At 40.8% G+C, this 18,402-nt stretch overlaps 1 protein-coding gene across 1 annotated transcript in view; it reads right to left on the bottom strand.

Annotated features, from left to right (window-relative positions):
* The window catches only part of LOC106583966 (anoctamin-8), a 67,043-nt gene extending 49,453 nt beyond the window's left edge, over window positions 1-17,590 (bottom strand). The window contains exon 1 of the mRNA XM_082967892.1: window positions 16,960-17,590. Within this exon, the coding sequence (XP_082824018.1) occupies window positions 16,960-17,128 (169 nt within the window). The 5' untranslated portion in view covers window positions 17,129-17,590. The remainder of the gene's footprint in view (window positions 1-16,959) is intronic.
* Window positions 17,591-18,402: the final 812 nt, after the last annotated feature.

Genomic DNA, 18,402 nt, shown 5'->3' with positions numbered 1-18,402 from the left:
GCTGCAATTTAAAAAAAAAACACAGTTCCACTCACCAGATCATTTGAAACTTAACTTTTTTTTTAACGTTATTCTTGAAATGGGAGAAGCTAACAAATTAGCAACAACATCCTCTTTGATAACACCTGCTGCAGCCGCTGAAAACTAGCTGACAACAAAAACTAGTTAACTAGACCATGGGAAAACTACTGCTAGCTTATTGCGCAGAGACCGGTTGGCCTTCGAGAAGGCAGAAGTATCCATACGTTTTTGTAAAAACAGTCCCACATTAAGTCAAAATGTGATTGGTTGATTTCACAGTCACTCCAAATTGTTGCCCTATTACAGTTGAATGGCAAATGACTTCTATCTAGCTTCTGATGGCCTAGCCAAAGGCTGACTAGATTTAGCTCCCCAGAGACTAGCAAAGAAAAATCCTGATTGGATCTTTTTTTCCTCTTCAGTGTTAACCCTTTCCTTTCCAACAAAAACTGAAGCGATTAAATCAGAACATTGAAAATATTATTATTGTTAATATTTTATAAATACTTATCCCTTCTCTGAAGGCGTAGAAGGCCCATTCTTCCCCACTGTGTTTGGGTTAGTAATAATTTGTATAGTGGCTCTATTTTCCCTCAGCATGCATTTTTTCACTATTATGAATGACTTAAGAATTCATATGTTGTTCTGAAATATGAACACAGAAATACTGGACAATTTGACAAAATTACAATCATGGTCTTGAGTTTTTTTCTGGTCTCGGTCTTGACTGGGCCTCAGACCTCTTGTCCCCCTCCCGGTCTCGGTCTTGACTCGGCCTCGCCCCCCTCTGGACTTGGTCTTGACTCCAAATCTATTTGTTCCTGTCTTGAAATCGGTCTTGCTTTAAGTGGTCTCGAACACAACACTGCTTCAGACACATGAAATGGTTCAAAATGGGAACACCTCGCCGGGCATACAGTGTAGCTGATCGACCGGTTGGTGACCAATGTCCTACAATATTATGTTTTTCTAAGTAGTGAGACCGCTCGGGAGTAGGCAATGTTGAAAAGTAATCTTTAGACATGTTGTACTTTTTTTAAATGTAGTTTTGTAATTGCTAAAACAAGCAGACAAGAAAATTGCATTTGAAAAAGGTAAAGTTCTTGCTGTGAGCCAGGCAGGGTCATGATGCTAATGTGTTGAAATTCCCACAGAAGAACATTGTTTCTTAAAATATTCTCTGAAAAATGTGAGAACATTACTTTAAATAGAACCATGAGGAAACCTGTAGGAAACATTAAGCTGAAGTACTGAAATTCCCACCTAAGAAAGATATGGTTCTCAGAACGATATGTGCTAGCTGGGCATTGTTTGTGTCCCTTATTTCACCTCTCTCATTTCACATCTCATCGGTTTACTTCTCATAAGGTCAATAAGGAATCACATAACTCTTTTTACTACAATATTACATATTTACACCCTTTACTGCATTTTCATGTGTATAGCCCGTGGCTCTAACAGTCAAATAACATGGTACATTTTACTCAATATGATGTAATGTAATACTATGGTAGACCAGCGATGAGATGACAGACTGTCTAGTAGTGACTTAATCCAGATTCGTAATAATTTTATTTCTGTCTAAGAGAAGAGAGAACATTTCACATTCACTCTCCTGATGAATTAGTTAAAATTGCAAACTGCTGCTGTGCTATGCCTCTGGGCAACGCTCATCTCCATACTGTACAACCACACTGATGATAACAGAATATCTATTTATAGAAAGTCATTCTAGATCTAATATCCGCTTTTAACTCGCACACACTGTATCACACATACTATAGTGACGCATAGTATCATACTGTATATCCAGAAACCCTAACCCTCATATCCGTGCTGAGACTGATGCCCTATACCGTAGTAATGATATCTATGTGATGTCTTTGAGGATGTGGATGTCAATAATAATGGCAGTGGGTCACTACAGTCAGTAATTGGGCTGCTGATCTCGAGCTCTTATCACTGCTATTATAGGCCTGGGTTTTATCTGTAGAAAGGTCCTATTGTAGTGGTAGATACAGTACATGTTCATGGACGGTTCCCAGGCAGATCGATATCCTGAGGATGTAGAAATTACAGGCCATAAATCTCGTGCCCTCTTCACGACTGTGTTGGTGTGTTTGGACCATGATAGGTCCTTAGTGATGTGGACACCGAGGAACTTGAAGCTCTTCGGCCATCTCCACTACGGCTCTGTCGATGTGAATGGGGGTGTGCTCAGCCCTCCGTTTCCTGTAGTCCACGATCAGCTCCTTTGGCTTGCTGACAGTGAGAGAGAGAGGTTGTTGTCCTGTCACCACACTGCCAGGTCTCTGACCTCCTCCCTGTAGGCTGCCTCATTGTCGTCCGTGATCAGACCTACCACCCTCGTGTCGTCAGCAAACTTCATGGCGGCACACAGTTGTGGGTGAGCAGGGAGTACAGGAGGGGAATAAGCACATACCCCCGAGGGGCCCCGTTTTGAGGGTCAGCGTGGTGGATGTGTTGTTGCCACCCCTCACCACTTTGGGGCGGCCAGTCAGAATGTCCAGTATCCAATTGCAGAGGGAGGTGTTTAATCCCAGGGTCCTTAGCTTAGTGATGAGCTTCGAGGGAACTATGGTGTTGAACGCTGAGCTGTAGTCAATGAACAGCATTCTCACATAGGTGTTCCTTTGTCCAGATGGGAAAGGGAAGTGTGGAGTGCAATAGAGATTGCTTGATCTGTGGATCTGTTGGGGCGGTATGCGAAATAGTGTGGGTCCAGGGTGTCTGGGATGATGGTGTTGATGTGAGCCACGACCAGCCTTTCAAAGCATTTCATGGATACAGATGTGAGTGCTACGGGCTATAGTCATTTAGTCAGGTTACCTTGACATTCTTGGGCACGGGGACTAGGGTGGTCTGCTTGAAATATGTGGGTATTACAGACTGTGTCAGGGAGAGGTTGAAAATGTCAGTGAAGACATTTGCTAGCTGATTAGCGCATGCTCTGAGTACGGGTCCTGATAATCCGTGTTACTTGCCTTGATAATCAGTGTTGCTTGGCTTGAAGCGAGCATAGAAGGCATTTGGCTCATCTGGTGGGCTTGCGTTACTCAGCAGCACGCGGCTGGATTTCCCTTTGTAATCCGTGATAGTTTGCAAGCCCTGCCACATCTGACGAGTGTCAGGATTCAATCTTAGTAGTAGGATTCGATTTTAGTCCTGTATTGACGCAATTCTGAAGACATCAACATAAGACAAAAACACTTAGACACATTTCTAAAGTGGAAATGTCAGGTGCAGAGAAGGTGTTGCACTGCATTTTCTTGACAGCCTATTTGTGAGAGGTTCTCATGCAACACTGCACAGTGGCAGGCGACCCTCTTGTTTTAGTTCTGCTGAGGGGTCAAAAGTGGCATAAGAACCACAGCGAGGAGTTTGGTTAGCAACTGTGTTTTAATCACTTTGCCTTTGCACCGAAAGATAACTAATATGATTGCATGTGGGGGGTTTTTTATCTCCACTGCTCATTTACCACAAATATAAAACGTATTCAGAACTGAAACTGTAATCTATTTTTGGAATAACCAATTAGGAAAAGAGGAGAGACAGTGATGAACTGGTGCTGAAACACTAATGCCTGAAAATGGACCAGAAAGTGTTCCTCTCCCCTGTAGGCTAACTAAAAAGCCCTTCGGCAGAGGGTAGAGTAGAGAGTAGAGAGGAGCTGATCTGGTGATATTCCCCATGTCATGACTGATGCTAAAAACAGCCTTCCTCTGCATGGCTCCATAGCCATTGTACTTCTACTGGCCTTGCTTAGCAACAACAACAAAAATCCCCCCTGCTCAGTACACAGGGAGGATAAAGGAGAGGGATTCTCAGTTTCCATGAGAATTGCAATATCTATTACACACACCAAAGTGCAGCAGTGTTGACTCTGCAGGCAGCGATCACAGGGTGACATGCTCAAGAAAGACATTCAAAAGCCTCTCTGTATTGGCAAGGTGGATGTTTATAGATGAAATGCAAACATTTCTCATGTCTAGAATAGACCTAACTTTTAGGAACAGAGTCCACATGCATCCACAAGCCAGTCAAAATCATAACCACAGGCTCTTGAGTAAAAGGCAGGCTGACTAGATTTCACCCTCAGACAGACAAGATAAATGTATGACTAGTTCCACTCTTGCATTTTTCATCTCTGGAAGAACGCTAGAAACACAAGACAGCAACTTGAGACAGAGAATGGGCATACATAGGTAGATACTGCTGGAGGGCCCCACCAGGTTGCTCACAAATACTCTCATCATCCCTAAATATGTCCCATAGACTGCACAGCAACTGCTATCTTTAATCTACCCGGTCTTTGGGTCGTTCCATGAAATTTGCTTCCCTTTGATACTTGTAAGTAGAAATTGTGCACCAATACTGAATTTTAAACGCCTGTTATATTCAATGAAGTGCCCTTTAATGTAGACCTAAATGTTAACCTAAGTATACCTCATAATATCTATAGCTACTTCATCATGGATTTAGCCCAAGTGTAAGCTATACACACTATGCAGGCTAGTTTGTAGGCTCTTGTTACCCTGACAATATATGATCACTTCTCATAAGGCATTGTAACCAGGTTGTGCAATTGACTGGCTGTTAAAGTGTCAAAAACATCACTGTGCTTCTCCTATAAAGCAGTAGTCTATGGTGCTATGAGAGGAGAAGTCTGTTAATAGGTCATTATCAATAAAACGTCACAATAAGGCACAGAGTGTCCGATTTGCCTGCTGGGGGGCTAGGAGACCCTCAATTGGCAACTGCACATTGTTTTCAAGGGATTGTTAAATAAATATGAACTATTGGGTTATAATATCATCACCTCTTGAAGAGCGTAGTCAGAACTACAAATTTCAGATTATTCCAAATTTAGCTCTATCATCAGAGTTATACAGCAAGTAACTGCATGCTTTTCATGATCAGTAAACATCAATTGATCATGTAATTTCAGATATGTGTGAGTAGCCTTAACATATCTCTCAATATTGGCCACCATTCAGATATGAGAGGGTAGAACATTCTTATTATAGCTCAGTGGGGTAGCCTCACGATATCTCTCAATATTAGCAGTAGAAAGGCGCATTTGCCGATGTACTGTTAGCTGATGTTTTCTTTGCAAGCTACTGGTAGAAACTTTGTACAGTTGGCTTAAAATAGTGGTAATTATACCTAATGTACTTTTTTCTCCAACCACCGTAGGCCTACCTAGTGAAGTTAGCTAACATTATCCCCTTTTCAACATTGTTTTTAAGAGTGTTTAATTACGATTGCTTCTGACAGACATGATATGCTACATTGATTGATGGACGATGTCAAATTAGCTAGCTAACTAATAACAGATCACGTCAATATGGCTAGTTAAGAAGCTAACTTTCAGGGGATACACTAGATGGCCAGCTATTTCCAAATATAGTTTAATTTGCTTGCCATCTACAGTGGTGTTGACAGAAGTCGGACTGACAACTTGACCAGGACGAGGATTTACCGGTGTAAATGGATAGGCTACCCTCATGTATCTTAAATGACATGATCAATTGATGTTTACTGATCATGAAAAGCATTATTTTACTTGATGTATAACTCTGATGATAGTGTAGTTCTGACCATGCTCTTCATGCGGTGATGATATTAAAACCAAATAGTTAGCTATAACATTTATTTAACAATCCCTTGAAAACAGCACATATTTGTCAATGTTTTTGTTGTGAAGCTGGGGGTCTTCTTGCTCCCCAGTAGCCAAATCGAATACTCTACACCGTATTGTGACGTTAGAGTAAAATAGGGTCAGATAGAATTGAATAGAATAGAATGTCTACTGCAATGTCTACAGTAAAAAGTGTTGGTTCTTGCTTCTACAAATGTGCTGGTGAGTTTGATGCTTTTGCATAAATTGCTTTGCCTTTCAGTGCTGTCACAGAGGGTTGGTGTACATGTAACAGGGTTGGTTGTGCTTCCACTTGCCTCTAAAGAAAGTGGTATTTAATGTTCAAGCATTCTTATTGGTTGGTTCAATTGTGATGACAATATGGCGTGTTGTGATTGGCCCCGCTTGCAGATAGGGGGAGATCACGAACGTCAGGTCTCCCCAGTATGAAAATGTGATGCTAGGTCACGTTCTGAATACTGTTTTCTATTTTACAATGTGTACAAGTTTGCTGTACATTGCTGATATATACATGTTTGGGTATATGGTACCTGTTAGGGATTGAGGGGCTTTCTGGGATGTGCTTTGGTATATGATTGCTGTATATAAGTGTGTTAGCTAGCATGCTGGTCACATAAGCCCACTGCTAACACAGTTGTTTTCATGCTACAGATTTTACCCTCAACAGCCATCAACATCATCAAGCCCTGCACAACTAACGTTCTGTTTCCTATTTAACAGGTATTTACAGATGTTATATTTTGTATTGTATTTTTGTATTTTGTTTAGTCCCAGTATGAAAATGTAATACAAGGGATTTTACCATCGACGGCCATCAACATCATCAAACCCTGCACAACTAACATGCTGTTTCCTATTTAACAACAGCAGATAATAAATAATGCTCAATTGGGACCACTGGCTCGGTTGATTATATTAGGACAAAACACAACGCAAGGAGAGTACGATCAACATCTGTTACATACACTATTAGAAAAAAAAGTGTTCTTCGGCTGTCCACATAGGAGACATTTTTGATTCCAGGTAGAAACCTTTGTGGTTCCAGGTACAACCGTTTTTAGTTCCAGGTAGAACCCTCTGTGGAAAGGGTTCCAACTGGAACCAAAAAGGGTTCTTCAAAGGGTTCTCCTATAGTCCTAAAACCCGGAAATAAGTTCACTCTGGTTCATTCAGCCATTCCTATGGGAAAAATGAATGGGGAAAGAATAAGGTTTTGGAATAAATTACAAAATTAAGGTCTGAGGTTAACACAGGCTTAGGAGATCTTATACGTTTGGTTCTATGAGATAATAGCAGTCAGTTAACATGACTATGAATTATGAAGCCTGTGTGTCATTTGTTTTTTATTATTATATAAAATTCACAAAAAGTGATGTAAGCGGATGAAGATGATCTCATAGAACATATTTTTGGCATTTATCCAAAAATCCTACAAAAACATTGTCCTCAAAGGCTTTGTCCAACAAACCATGGTGGAGTTAGTGCCTACAAAAAGACGCTATTACTATTTCTCTCTACGGGTTCTAGATAGCTCCTTTCTTTCTAAGAGTGTATTTCAACCAACTTGTGTGACATTGAACCTGTCTAAATCTGCTTAAAGCAGAGCGGAGGACTCCTTGCTGAGGGGTAAAAAGAGAGAAAGAGAAAGTGGAATCCCTGTCAGTGCCAAGGGTGTGTGGATGATGTGTGCTGAGACAGAGTGCATATCCCTGCTTAGAGGGATAGTTCGGGATTTTGGAAATCTACTTCCCCAGAGTCAGATAAACTTGTCGATACCATTGTTATGTCTCTGCATGCAGTTTTATTTTATTTTTATTTCACCTTTATTTAACCAGGTTGGCAAGTTGAGAACAAGTTCTCATTTACAATTGCGACCTGGCCAAGATAAAGCAAAGCAGTTCGACACATACAACAACACAGAGGAGTTACACATGGAGTAAAACAAACATACAGTCGATAATAGAGTAGAAAAATAAGTCTATATACAATGTGAGCAAATGAGGTGAGATAAGGGAGGTAAAGGCAAAAAAGGCCATGGTGGCAAAATAAATACAATATAGTAAGTAAAATACTGGAATGGTAGATTTGTAGTGGAAGAAAGTGCAAAGTAGAAATAGAAATAATGGGGCGCAAAGGAGCTAAATAAATAAATAAATACAGTAGGGGAAGAGGTAGTTGTTTAAGCTAAATTATAGATGGGCTATGTACAGATGCAGTGATCTGTGAGCTGCTCTGACAGCTGGTGCTTAAAGCTAGTGAGGGAGATAAGTGTTTCCAGTTTCAGAGATTTTTGTAGTTTGTTCCAGTCATTGGCAGCAGAGAACGGGAAGGAGAGACGGCCAAAGGAGGAATTGGCTTTGGGGGTGACCAGAGAGATATACCTGCTAGAGCGTGTGCTACAGGTGGCTGCCTCTATGGTGACCAGTGAGCTGAGATAAGGGGGGACTTTACCTAGCAGTTTGAAGGAAGTTGCTAACTAGCATTAGCACAATTGCAAACCACCGTTAGTGCAATGACTGGAAGTCTATGAGAACAGCTAGCATGCTAGGTGTTCCTGTAGACTTCCAGTCATTGCGCTAACAGGAGTTAGCACTGACTTGTGAAACTACATCTAGCTTCCTTTACACTGGACACAGAGACATAAAAATGGTATCCACGATTGACAAAATACCGACCTATTCCTTTTACAACATTTTACTTGGAGAAGGGCCTTTACTAATGCCGAGTTCTGAAGAAAGAAACTCTGTTAAATAAGTTTACACAGACGAAAATTGACCCCCCATCCTATCTCACCGAGATCACAGAATAGATTGAGTGCCACTTTCTGAGGTTGTTTGAGTGGCATAGTGAAAACCCTTCTCATGATCTGATCATTTAATACAGGAGGGGAGTTTCTCAATATGCAAACTCCCTTGCTCCACACTCTCATGCTCAGATTTTGTTCTCTAAGAGTGTTCGAGTTTAGTCTTAACTTGGGGACTAGTATCGCTTAGATCAGTGCTTCTCTTGATCTATAGAGAGAAATACAGTAAACCCAATGGGAATTACAAAATATACTTGTTATAAGCACAGTTCAAGTCCATGTTTAGAGGAGTAACCCTCTTCACAACCAATACCTATTATATCAGGTTAGGGAAACTCCACAGAAACTTTTGCTTGCCTTTCACTTTTCAATAATGTATGTCCCTTCCAAACAACCAAAACAAAGCCACTGGTGTTCTGGTTGAATGAATATCCACCATAAAACCCATGCCCTGATTTCACTACTGTAACTATCTGTATCTTATCAGCACCACCACTCTGCACTGGAGCAGAGTGGTCAATACTTTCTGAAACTACGGAGACGCACCAAATGGCAACCCTGGTCAAAAGTAGTGGACTGCATAGGGAACAGGGTACCATTTGGGACTCATCCTAAGATGACTATGTTATATGATGGACATGTAATTAACGTGGAGGACGAGGGAGGGGACTGAAGAGGGTGAAGTCACAAAGGACGGTGCCTTAATGGATTAAAGCTACTTTAGGCTAACTGAAAAAGGATTAGGAAGACTTGCTTAAAACATGGAGAAGAAACATCCAAACCTCCCCACCCGGCTAAAACAGAGAGCAGGGCTGAGGGGGAAATCAGGCATCAGGACTCAACATGCTGTGTGGCGGTATGGCGCTGAAATACACTGACACGTGTGAAAACAGTTATGTGATATCATGTTAATCATGATGAAAGTCTGCACTGACTCCCCAGCTCCAATTATCTTCTCCCCCATGAACCAACTGGGAAATACAGCCCATAATATAGACTACAAGAAGTGTACAAAACATTAGGAACACCTTCCTAATATTTGACTGGCACCACCTTTTGCCCTCAGAACACTCAATTCGTTGGGGAATGGACACTACAAGGTGTGTCAAGCATTCCATAGGGATGCTGTCCCATGTTGACTCCAATGATTCCCAGAGTTGTGTCAAGTTGGCTGGATGCCCTTTGGGTGGTGGACCATTCTTGATACACACGGGAAACTGTTGAGCGTACTACCATGACCTGTTCAAAGAACTTACATGTTGTCTTGCCCATTTACCCTATGAATGGCAGACATACACAATCCATGTCTCAAGGCTTAAAAATCCTTCTTTAACTTGTCTCCTACTCTTCATCTACACTGATTGAAGTGGATTTAACATGTGACATCAATAAGAGATCATAACTTTCACCTGGACTCATCTGGTCAGTCTATGTCATGGAAAGAGCTTTGTTCCTAATGTTTTGTACAGTCAGTGTATAGTAACACTTACAGAGAGCGATGGGTGCAGGACTAATATCAGTATAAGTCAGTCCCTACATTTTAACCTAAATATTTATACACTCACAGCTCATAGTATCTATAGTTACTTCATCATGGACTTAGCCAACTGTAACCAATACGGACGAGATCTAGATGCAGACACGGGAGGCAGATGGTTAGAGTCTCTGATATTTATTGTAATCCAAGGGGCAGGCATGGGAATGGTCGTGGACAGGCAAAAGATCATAACGAGGTCAGAATCCAGGAGGTACAGAATGGCATGCAGGCACGAGGTCAGGACAGGCAGTATGGTCAGACAGGCGGGTTCAGAGTGAAGGCAGGCAAGGGTCAAAACCGGGAGGACTAGCAAAAAAAACAGAAAAAAGGAAAAAGCAGGAGCACGGAGCAACACGCTGGTTGACTTGACGAAACAAGACGAACTGGCACAGACAGACAGAAAACACAGGTATAAATACCCAGGGGATAATGGGGAAGATGGGTGACACCTGGAGGGGGTGCAGACAAGCACAAGTGAAACAGATCAGGATGTGACACTATGTTTGTAGGCTAGTTACCCTGACAAGATATGACCACTTCTCCTAAGACATTGTAACCAGGTTGTACACCAGACTGCTTGTTAAAACATCAAAAACACAGTGGTGGAAAAAGCTGAGCTGTCATACTTGAGTAAAAGTAAAGATACCTTAATAGAAAATTACTAAATTAAAAGTGAAAGTCACTGGTTTGAAATGAACTTAGGTACTGTGGTGGATAAAGTACTCAATTGTCAAACTTGATGAAAAGTTCAGTGCATTCAGAAAGTATTCAGACCCCTTGACTTTTTCCACATTTTGTTACGTTACAGCCTTATTCTAAAATGAATTAAATAGTTTTTTCACCCCTCAATCTACATACAATACTCCATAATGACAAAGCAAAAACAGGTTTCTAGAATTTGTTTACAAATATATTAAAAATAAAAACGGAAATATCACATTTACCTAAGTATTCAGACGATTTTCTCAGTACTTTGTTGAAGCACCTTTGGCTGCGATTACAACCTTGAGTCTTCTTTGGTATGACGCTAAGTTTGGCACACCTGTATTTGGGGAGTTTCTCCCATTCTTCTCTGCAGATCCTCTCAAGCTCTGTCAGGCTGGATGGGGAGCGTCGCTGCACAGCTATTTTCAAGTCTCTCCAGAGATGTTCGATCGCGTTCAAGTCCGGGCTCTGGCTGGGCCACTCAAGGACATTCTGAGACTTGTCCCGAAGCCACTCCTGCGTTGTCTTGGCTGTGTGCTTAGGGTCATTGTTCTGTTGTAAGGTGAATCTTCATCCCAGTCTGAGGTCCTGTGCGCTCTAGAACAGGTTTCATCAAGGATCTCTCTGTAATTTGCTCCGTTCATCTTTCTCTTGATCCTGAATAGTCTCCCATCCCTGCCACTGAAAAACATCCACACAGCATGATGCTGCCACCGCCACGCTGCACAGTAGGGATGGTGCCAGGTTCTTCCAGACGTGGCTCTTGGCATTCAGGCCAAAGAGTTGAATCTTGGTTTCATCAGATCAGAGAATCTTGTTTCTCATGGTCTGAGAGTCCTTTAGGTGCCTTTTGGCAAACTCCAAGCGGGCTGTCATGTGCCTTTTACTGAGGAGTGGCTTCCATCTGGCCACTCTACCTTAAAGGCCTGATTGGTGGAGTGCTGCAGAGATGGTTGTCCTTCTGGAAGGTTCTCCCATCTCCACAGAGGAACTCTGGAGCTCAGTTAGAGTGACCATCAGGTTCGTGGTCACCTCCCTGACCAAGGCCCTTCTCCCCAGATTGCTCAGTTTGGCCGGTTGGCCAGCTCTAGGAAGAGTTGGTGCTTCCAAACTTCTTCCATTTAAGAATGATGGAGGCCAATGTGTTCTTCGGGACCTTCAATGCTGCAGAAATGTTTTGTTTCCCTTCCCCACAGTCCTGTCTCGGAGCTCTACGGACAATTCCTTCGAGCTTGGTTTTTGCTTTGACATGCACTGTCAACTGTGGGACCTTATATAGGCAGGTGTGTGCCTTTCCAAATCATGTCCGATCAATTGAATTTACCACAGGTGGACTCCAATCAAGTTGTAAAAACATCAAGGATGATCAATGGAAACAGGATGGACGTGAGCTCAATTTCAAGTCTCATAGCAAAGGGTCTGAATTCTTATGTTTTAAAGGAACAAATTCAACATATTTTATACTATGTTGAAATTTGGTTACCACGATGACATAATCCTATGGTTGAAATTTCACCCTCAAAACAGTTTACGTTGATTACTTTTTTCAAATCCAATGTATTTTCCTCGTAGATTCCACAATAGTTGATTCAACCAGTTTGTGCCCAGTGGGACTTATGAATTAATTTGGCATGGGTAGCCTATAGCCTACTCATAGCAGGATAAACCTGTTTTTGAATTTGCAACATCGGTCATATTCTGCACTCGGCGCTGGGCCTGTGTTATTTTGTGGATACAGTCATGACTGCATGTTAGAACCGAAACTGGAGATTTGGGGAACCGCTTCAGCTGCACAGAGTTGTTTTCATATGTCTGGGCAGAGGGCCCGCAGAGAGAGCAGAGCACAGACAGCGTCCTTCCCCAATGGTTGTGCTGCCTGCTGCAGAATGATGCAGTGTGTGTCCTGGCTGTCTGGAAAGGGGCCCTAGCTAGCCAGAGTAGGTAAGGGAGCCTAACCAAAGACTACTGGTTGATAGGATAAGCACAGTGATGTCATTAGGTTTTTGCAGTGGTGTAAAGTAACCAATTAAAAATACTTTGAAGCACTACTTAAGTCTTTTTTTTTTGTAGCTGTACTTTACTACTTATATTTTTGACAACTTTTACTTTTACTCCACTACATTCCTAAAGAAAATATGTACTTCTTACTCCAAAACATTTTGCCTGACACCAAAAAGTACTCATTACATTTTGAATGCTGGGGCAGGACAGCAATATGCTGCATTTCACACACCTATCAATACAAAGCTTTGTCATCCCTACTGTCTCTGATTTGGTGCACTCACTAAAGACAAATACTGTGTTTGTAAATTATGTCTGAGTGTTGGAGTGTGCTCCTGGCTGACCGTATATAAAAAAAAGAAAAAGAAATCGTGCCGTCTTGTTTGCTTAATACAAGGAATTTGATGTATGGCACTTTTACTTTGTACAGTGCATTCGGAAAGTGTTCAGACCCCTTGCCTTTTACCAGATTTTGTTACGTTATAGCCCTATTCTAAAATTGATGAAATTATTTATTTTCCTCATCAATCTACACACAATACCCATAATGACCAAGGGAAAACAGGTTTTTAGAAATAAAATATAAAAACAGAAATAACTTATTTACAATGTAACAGCGATAGGTTTAGGCTACTACATGATACTCAAATTTTTCCTATACCCATCATGAGGTTGCTACAACCTAGCCTATGAATGAAAGTTTACAAAGTAGGTGCGCACAGGTCGAGAGACAAATTTGATGTTACAGGCAGTGACATATGGACAGACAATGACATTCAATACCGCCTTGCACACTTTTGCCTGCATCTATCTGATAGTGGGTGTAATCATTAGTCCAACAGTTGCAAATGAGAGTTTCTATTGGACAAATTCAGGTATGTTTATCCCCGTTTTGTTCAGTTTGCTTCTGTTTAAGAAACGTTTTTCAACAGAATTGGCGGAATGAATACATCCCTGATCACACATAAACAGTTCAGTTTCATAGCAGCCACGTTGAATTCCTTCTCACATCTACATTATGCGCTCTCCTCCTTCCACCTCTCTCCCTATTTCTCTCTTGCTTCTCATTCATTTAGGAAGAAATTAATTTCTTCAAAGTCATTCCAAAGGGCAGGTTTAACAGAACAAATCATGTGACCATACTTTATCACTCATATATCATCAATGATGCGTTGATTCTGCCTGCACTGATCTGTCTTGTATCTCGCAAAGGGTAATGGGATAGCTCGAAAGTAGTTTGGCTACAATGAGTTTTCATAACATTAGAAAATATTACCTAGGCGACATCACCCTGAAATAGTCCAAATTAATATATGCTAAAACAATAAATCTGTAATTGATTGTGAAGATTTTTTTGCTGAGGTAGTCTTAGTTGCCTACATCTAGCGAAGAAGTTTGGTGCTTGACAGAGCAGTATTTCTGGAGTTCGACAATGTGCACGACAACTAGCTTACATTTTTCCATTAGGTTGTTAACGTAGCTCTAAGCCAGTCACTTCATATGAAATTAATAGGAAGCTAACCTAGAGCACACACTCAATGCTGAACACCAAATGTTTCCTCCACAAGCTAGCAAGCTACTTTAGCAACAATATTTTATCACAATTGATGAGTTCCGAAGAAGCTGCTAGCGCTGCCTGTTCTGCAGTGATAGCCTCCCGTCAGCTCAGCTTGTGCTGCACTCAGCTGATCCCAACGATCGCAGAGAAACACGCTGATCTACGGACGGATTTCTGACAACAGTCACTCTTAACCTCTACGGAATCGGTATTCACCTCTGAAGGTAAATAATGTCCTTACATTCAGTAATCTTGCTCTGATCTGTCACCCCGAGGGTCCCAGAGATAAAATGTAGCATAATTTTGTTTGATAAAATCAAATTTTATATTCAAATGTAGTAACTGGGTTCTTCAGTTTGAACCCCTGCTGTGTAATAATTTAGCTAGCTATTCTGCATATTTCATAGAGTCATACAGGAGTGCAGTGATATCAAAAATAAGGAACTAAGTTAAAAATTTGGAATAGCGGATGCTCGGGAATCCTATGTCCTACAAGACAGATCGGATGAGGGAAGAGTGTCGCGTAGGAGTGATGCCATCTGACGTAAGACAATGGGCCCGTATAGCGTTTGCAAAATCATCAACATCGGTTTCAATTCAACCCAGAATTGAACTAAAAATAGACAATAAAATAGGCCTAGGGTTTCAAGCTCTGGTTGATTTCAAATGTAATGATATATACTGATATTGAATTGCGTTCGGATGTCAACGCATCCAAATATCAATATTTGAAGGAGATGTATCTTCTGCTTGGATAGTTCCATCTGTGACACTGACTTAGTCTGGCTTTAATTCCAGTTTGTCTACAGATTAATAATTGATATGTTGGATTCAAGTCTCCATCTCAACCCAAAATCAAGGTAAAGAAAAGGAATAATTCAAACTTTATTTAAAGTACATTTAAAAAAGTTTGATTTAGTCCCTATTCTTTAATGTTTTGGGGGGTTGAGATGGAGACATGAATCCAACATATCAATTATTAATTTGTAGACAAACTGGAAATCAGTGGCACAGATGGAACCGACTATCCAAACACAAGACAAATCTCCTTTAAAATGTTGATATTTGGTTGCGTTGACAACCAAACACAATTCAATATCACTTTGAAATACAATAAATAGCCTATTAATTTAGACAAGTTAACAAACTGTATGTTGGAATCATGTCTCCAACTCAACCACAAATAAAAGTTAAAGAATGGGATTAAGACAGTGGCTCAGATGGAACTATCAAAGCAGTAGATACATCGCCTTTAAATGTTGATATTTGGTTGCGTTGTCAACCAAACACAATTCAAGATTACTTTTTAAATACAGTAAATAGCCTAAAGTTAAGGCTAACATTCCACATTAAAATGGCCACATTGAGGTTACTGTAACTAGAAATGTCTTCTTATGTAATTACATAAAGTGTGCATGTTCAAGATTGCATGCATAGGTCATAGCAGGTCTGTGGAGATCTTCACAATTGCTGTAATAATCAATGCAGAATCACGAAAGGCATTGATGACTTGCACTTGTACTTTTATGTCATCTCAACTGCAATCCAGGCCACTTGGTTCTGCTATTAACACGCTGATAACACAATAAAATGTTGTATAAATAAACAAAACATCTGACATTGTATTCTTATTTAAAGTGGTTGAAAGCACAATGATGGACATTTGGGTGACTAACTCAAATCAGATATTGTTTTTCCATTGGAATGTGTTTATGCTTTTAGATGGTTGAAAGCATAGTGATAACACATTGGAAATTCAACTAATTATTTTTGAATGGGTAAATAAATATTGTAATCTCATTGATCAACATCTCAAACAAATATGACCCAATAGGTTGATAGAAGAAGGGGGCACAATGCCAAAGATTCTAGACAAAATACTTCATTTAAATAACAAAATGTTCAACTGTCATTGTGGGAAATACGTTTTAGTTTGAACAGGCTGTGTGGCCTACGTTTTCGTGGTAAACGGTTAAAACCAGACCATTTGAAAACTCAGAATACAGTAGCCCTAATCCATAAAATGCTGCCCATTGGGCACAGAAATCAGTTCAACGTCTAGTTTTTAATTTACTTTTGGTTGAGTTGTCACCGAAGTGAAATCAAGGTGAAATCAACAAAACATCCCACCATGTCATTGGATGGATTTAGGTTAAAAGTTGGGTGAAAAAATTAATGCAATTATGTTGATGACTTTTTACAAATCCAATCAGTTTTCCACATTGATTCAAAGTCCTCACGTTTCTATTTTGGGGGTTGAAATGACGTGGAAACAACGCTGATTCAACCAGTTTTTGCACAGTGGATGGTAATTCCAGAATGTTGCTGGATATTACAGGCTAAACCTCCCACATGTCAAACCTACAACACACACATATGGAGTGGGTGTTAGTAGGCTAGCCTAGAGACAGCGACGATGATACTGAGACATTTAAGGACAAAGACATCCTTCTATAAACAATATAACATGTGGGCTGTTTCTATGGTGGCCATGTGCCTGAAAAGACGAAAGGACGGTGCGGCGCCGGTCCTATATTGTGATCCAATGCTCGTCTCGTTTCCCGTCGCATCTACCCGTCCCGTCGCCGAAATTCTAACTACATTACATTTCCGCCCACAAGCCAAACTGACCCTTTGAAATACGGGCTCACCCAGTACACCGGAGGACGTTTGCTGCGAGGAGGCAGCACTTGGATCTGTCTTTTCTCCCTCGCGTTGCGATCGGTGTCTGTGCCAAAAGCCCTCGGTGCCGTCTCTGCTGTTGGATGAGCTGATACTGGCAGCTGCAGCTGCTGCTCCCGTCGCCCCGGTCTCAGGCATGCTCTTTCAGTGGGGCGTAACGGACGATAGTCTCCGGGAAAAGGGAGAACGAAATCGCATCTCAGGCAGGCAAAGCATGGACCGCGACCGACCGGTGGGTCAGAGAGACAGAGGTTAAATTAACGTGAAGTGATGGTTGTTGTGCTGGTGGCTCATCCTGGTTTGCAGCAGAATGCTAGCAGATGGATAGCGCTCGGTTGATTCTTAAGTATCGAGGAGGGACAAAGAGAAAAGGAGAGACGACACGTAGGCTACAGCCAGCCTCATTCACATGCAATATCGTAATTTTCCTCCTTGCCCTCCAAGAGAGAATTTCAATAAATACACCTTTCGATTTCTCTGACCTCTGCAAGCAGCCAGAGAGCAAATTGTTTTTATAGAACCACTACCCGATGCAGAAGTGCCACCACCCATCTGATATCAGTCAAAATACTAAACGTTTTTTATTTACTTTCCAATCCCACTGGTCACGCTGTCATTTCAAAGTAGATCATTGGGTACTATTTGGTTGAGACGTTGATCAATGAGATTACAACCTATAGTCACCCACTCAAAAATACAAAAGTTAGTAAAATGTCCAATGTATTATCATGATGCTTTCAACCATCTACTGTAAAACCACAACCAAATTCCAATGGAAAAACAATGTCAGATTGTTGGTTAAATTGTCACCCAAATGTCTGTCACTGTGCTTTCAACCATTTAAGGGCACAGCAAAGTTCAAATGGGAATACAATGTTAGATATTGTGTTTATTTATACAGCAGATTAGTGTGATATCACTGTGCTTCATCTAATAGCACAACCAAATGATACTGGATTGCAGTTGAGATACATTACCAGTACTGCTACCGTTCAAGATTTTGTGCAGATTATTACAGCAATTGTGAAGATCTCCACTGACCTGTGATAACCTATGGGTTCTATCTTGAACATGCATGCTTTACATGATTGCATAAGAAGAAATGTATTGTTACAGTAACCTCAAAATGTGGCTATGGATGTGTTACTCATTTTCAGGTTGAATTAGTTTATAGCCTAACTTTAGGATATTTACTATATTACAGAAGTAAGGCTTAAAAAACAAGATATAGATTTATCAATAATGGCTGTTAATGCCATTACTGATAAATGGCATTATTGATAGACCATCTTGAATGGCCTTTTCTATTCAAAATTTGGAAGCTTTCAACTTTCCAGCTGGAATAATAAATGTAATAAAAAGATTATATAAATGTCCTTAAGCAAAAATATACACAAATAATACATTATCTG

Source organism: Salmo salar, chromosome 23 (assembly GCF_965601325.2).
Source record: "Salmo salar chromosome 23, fSalSal1, whole genome shotgun sequence".
NCBI lineage: Eukaryota > Metazoa > Chordata > Actinopteri > Salmoniformes > Salmonidae > Salmo > Salmo salar.
This window is presented reverse-complemented; position numbering and strand designations above follow the sequence as displayed.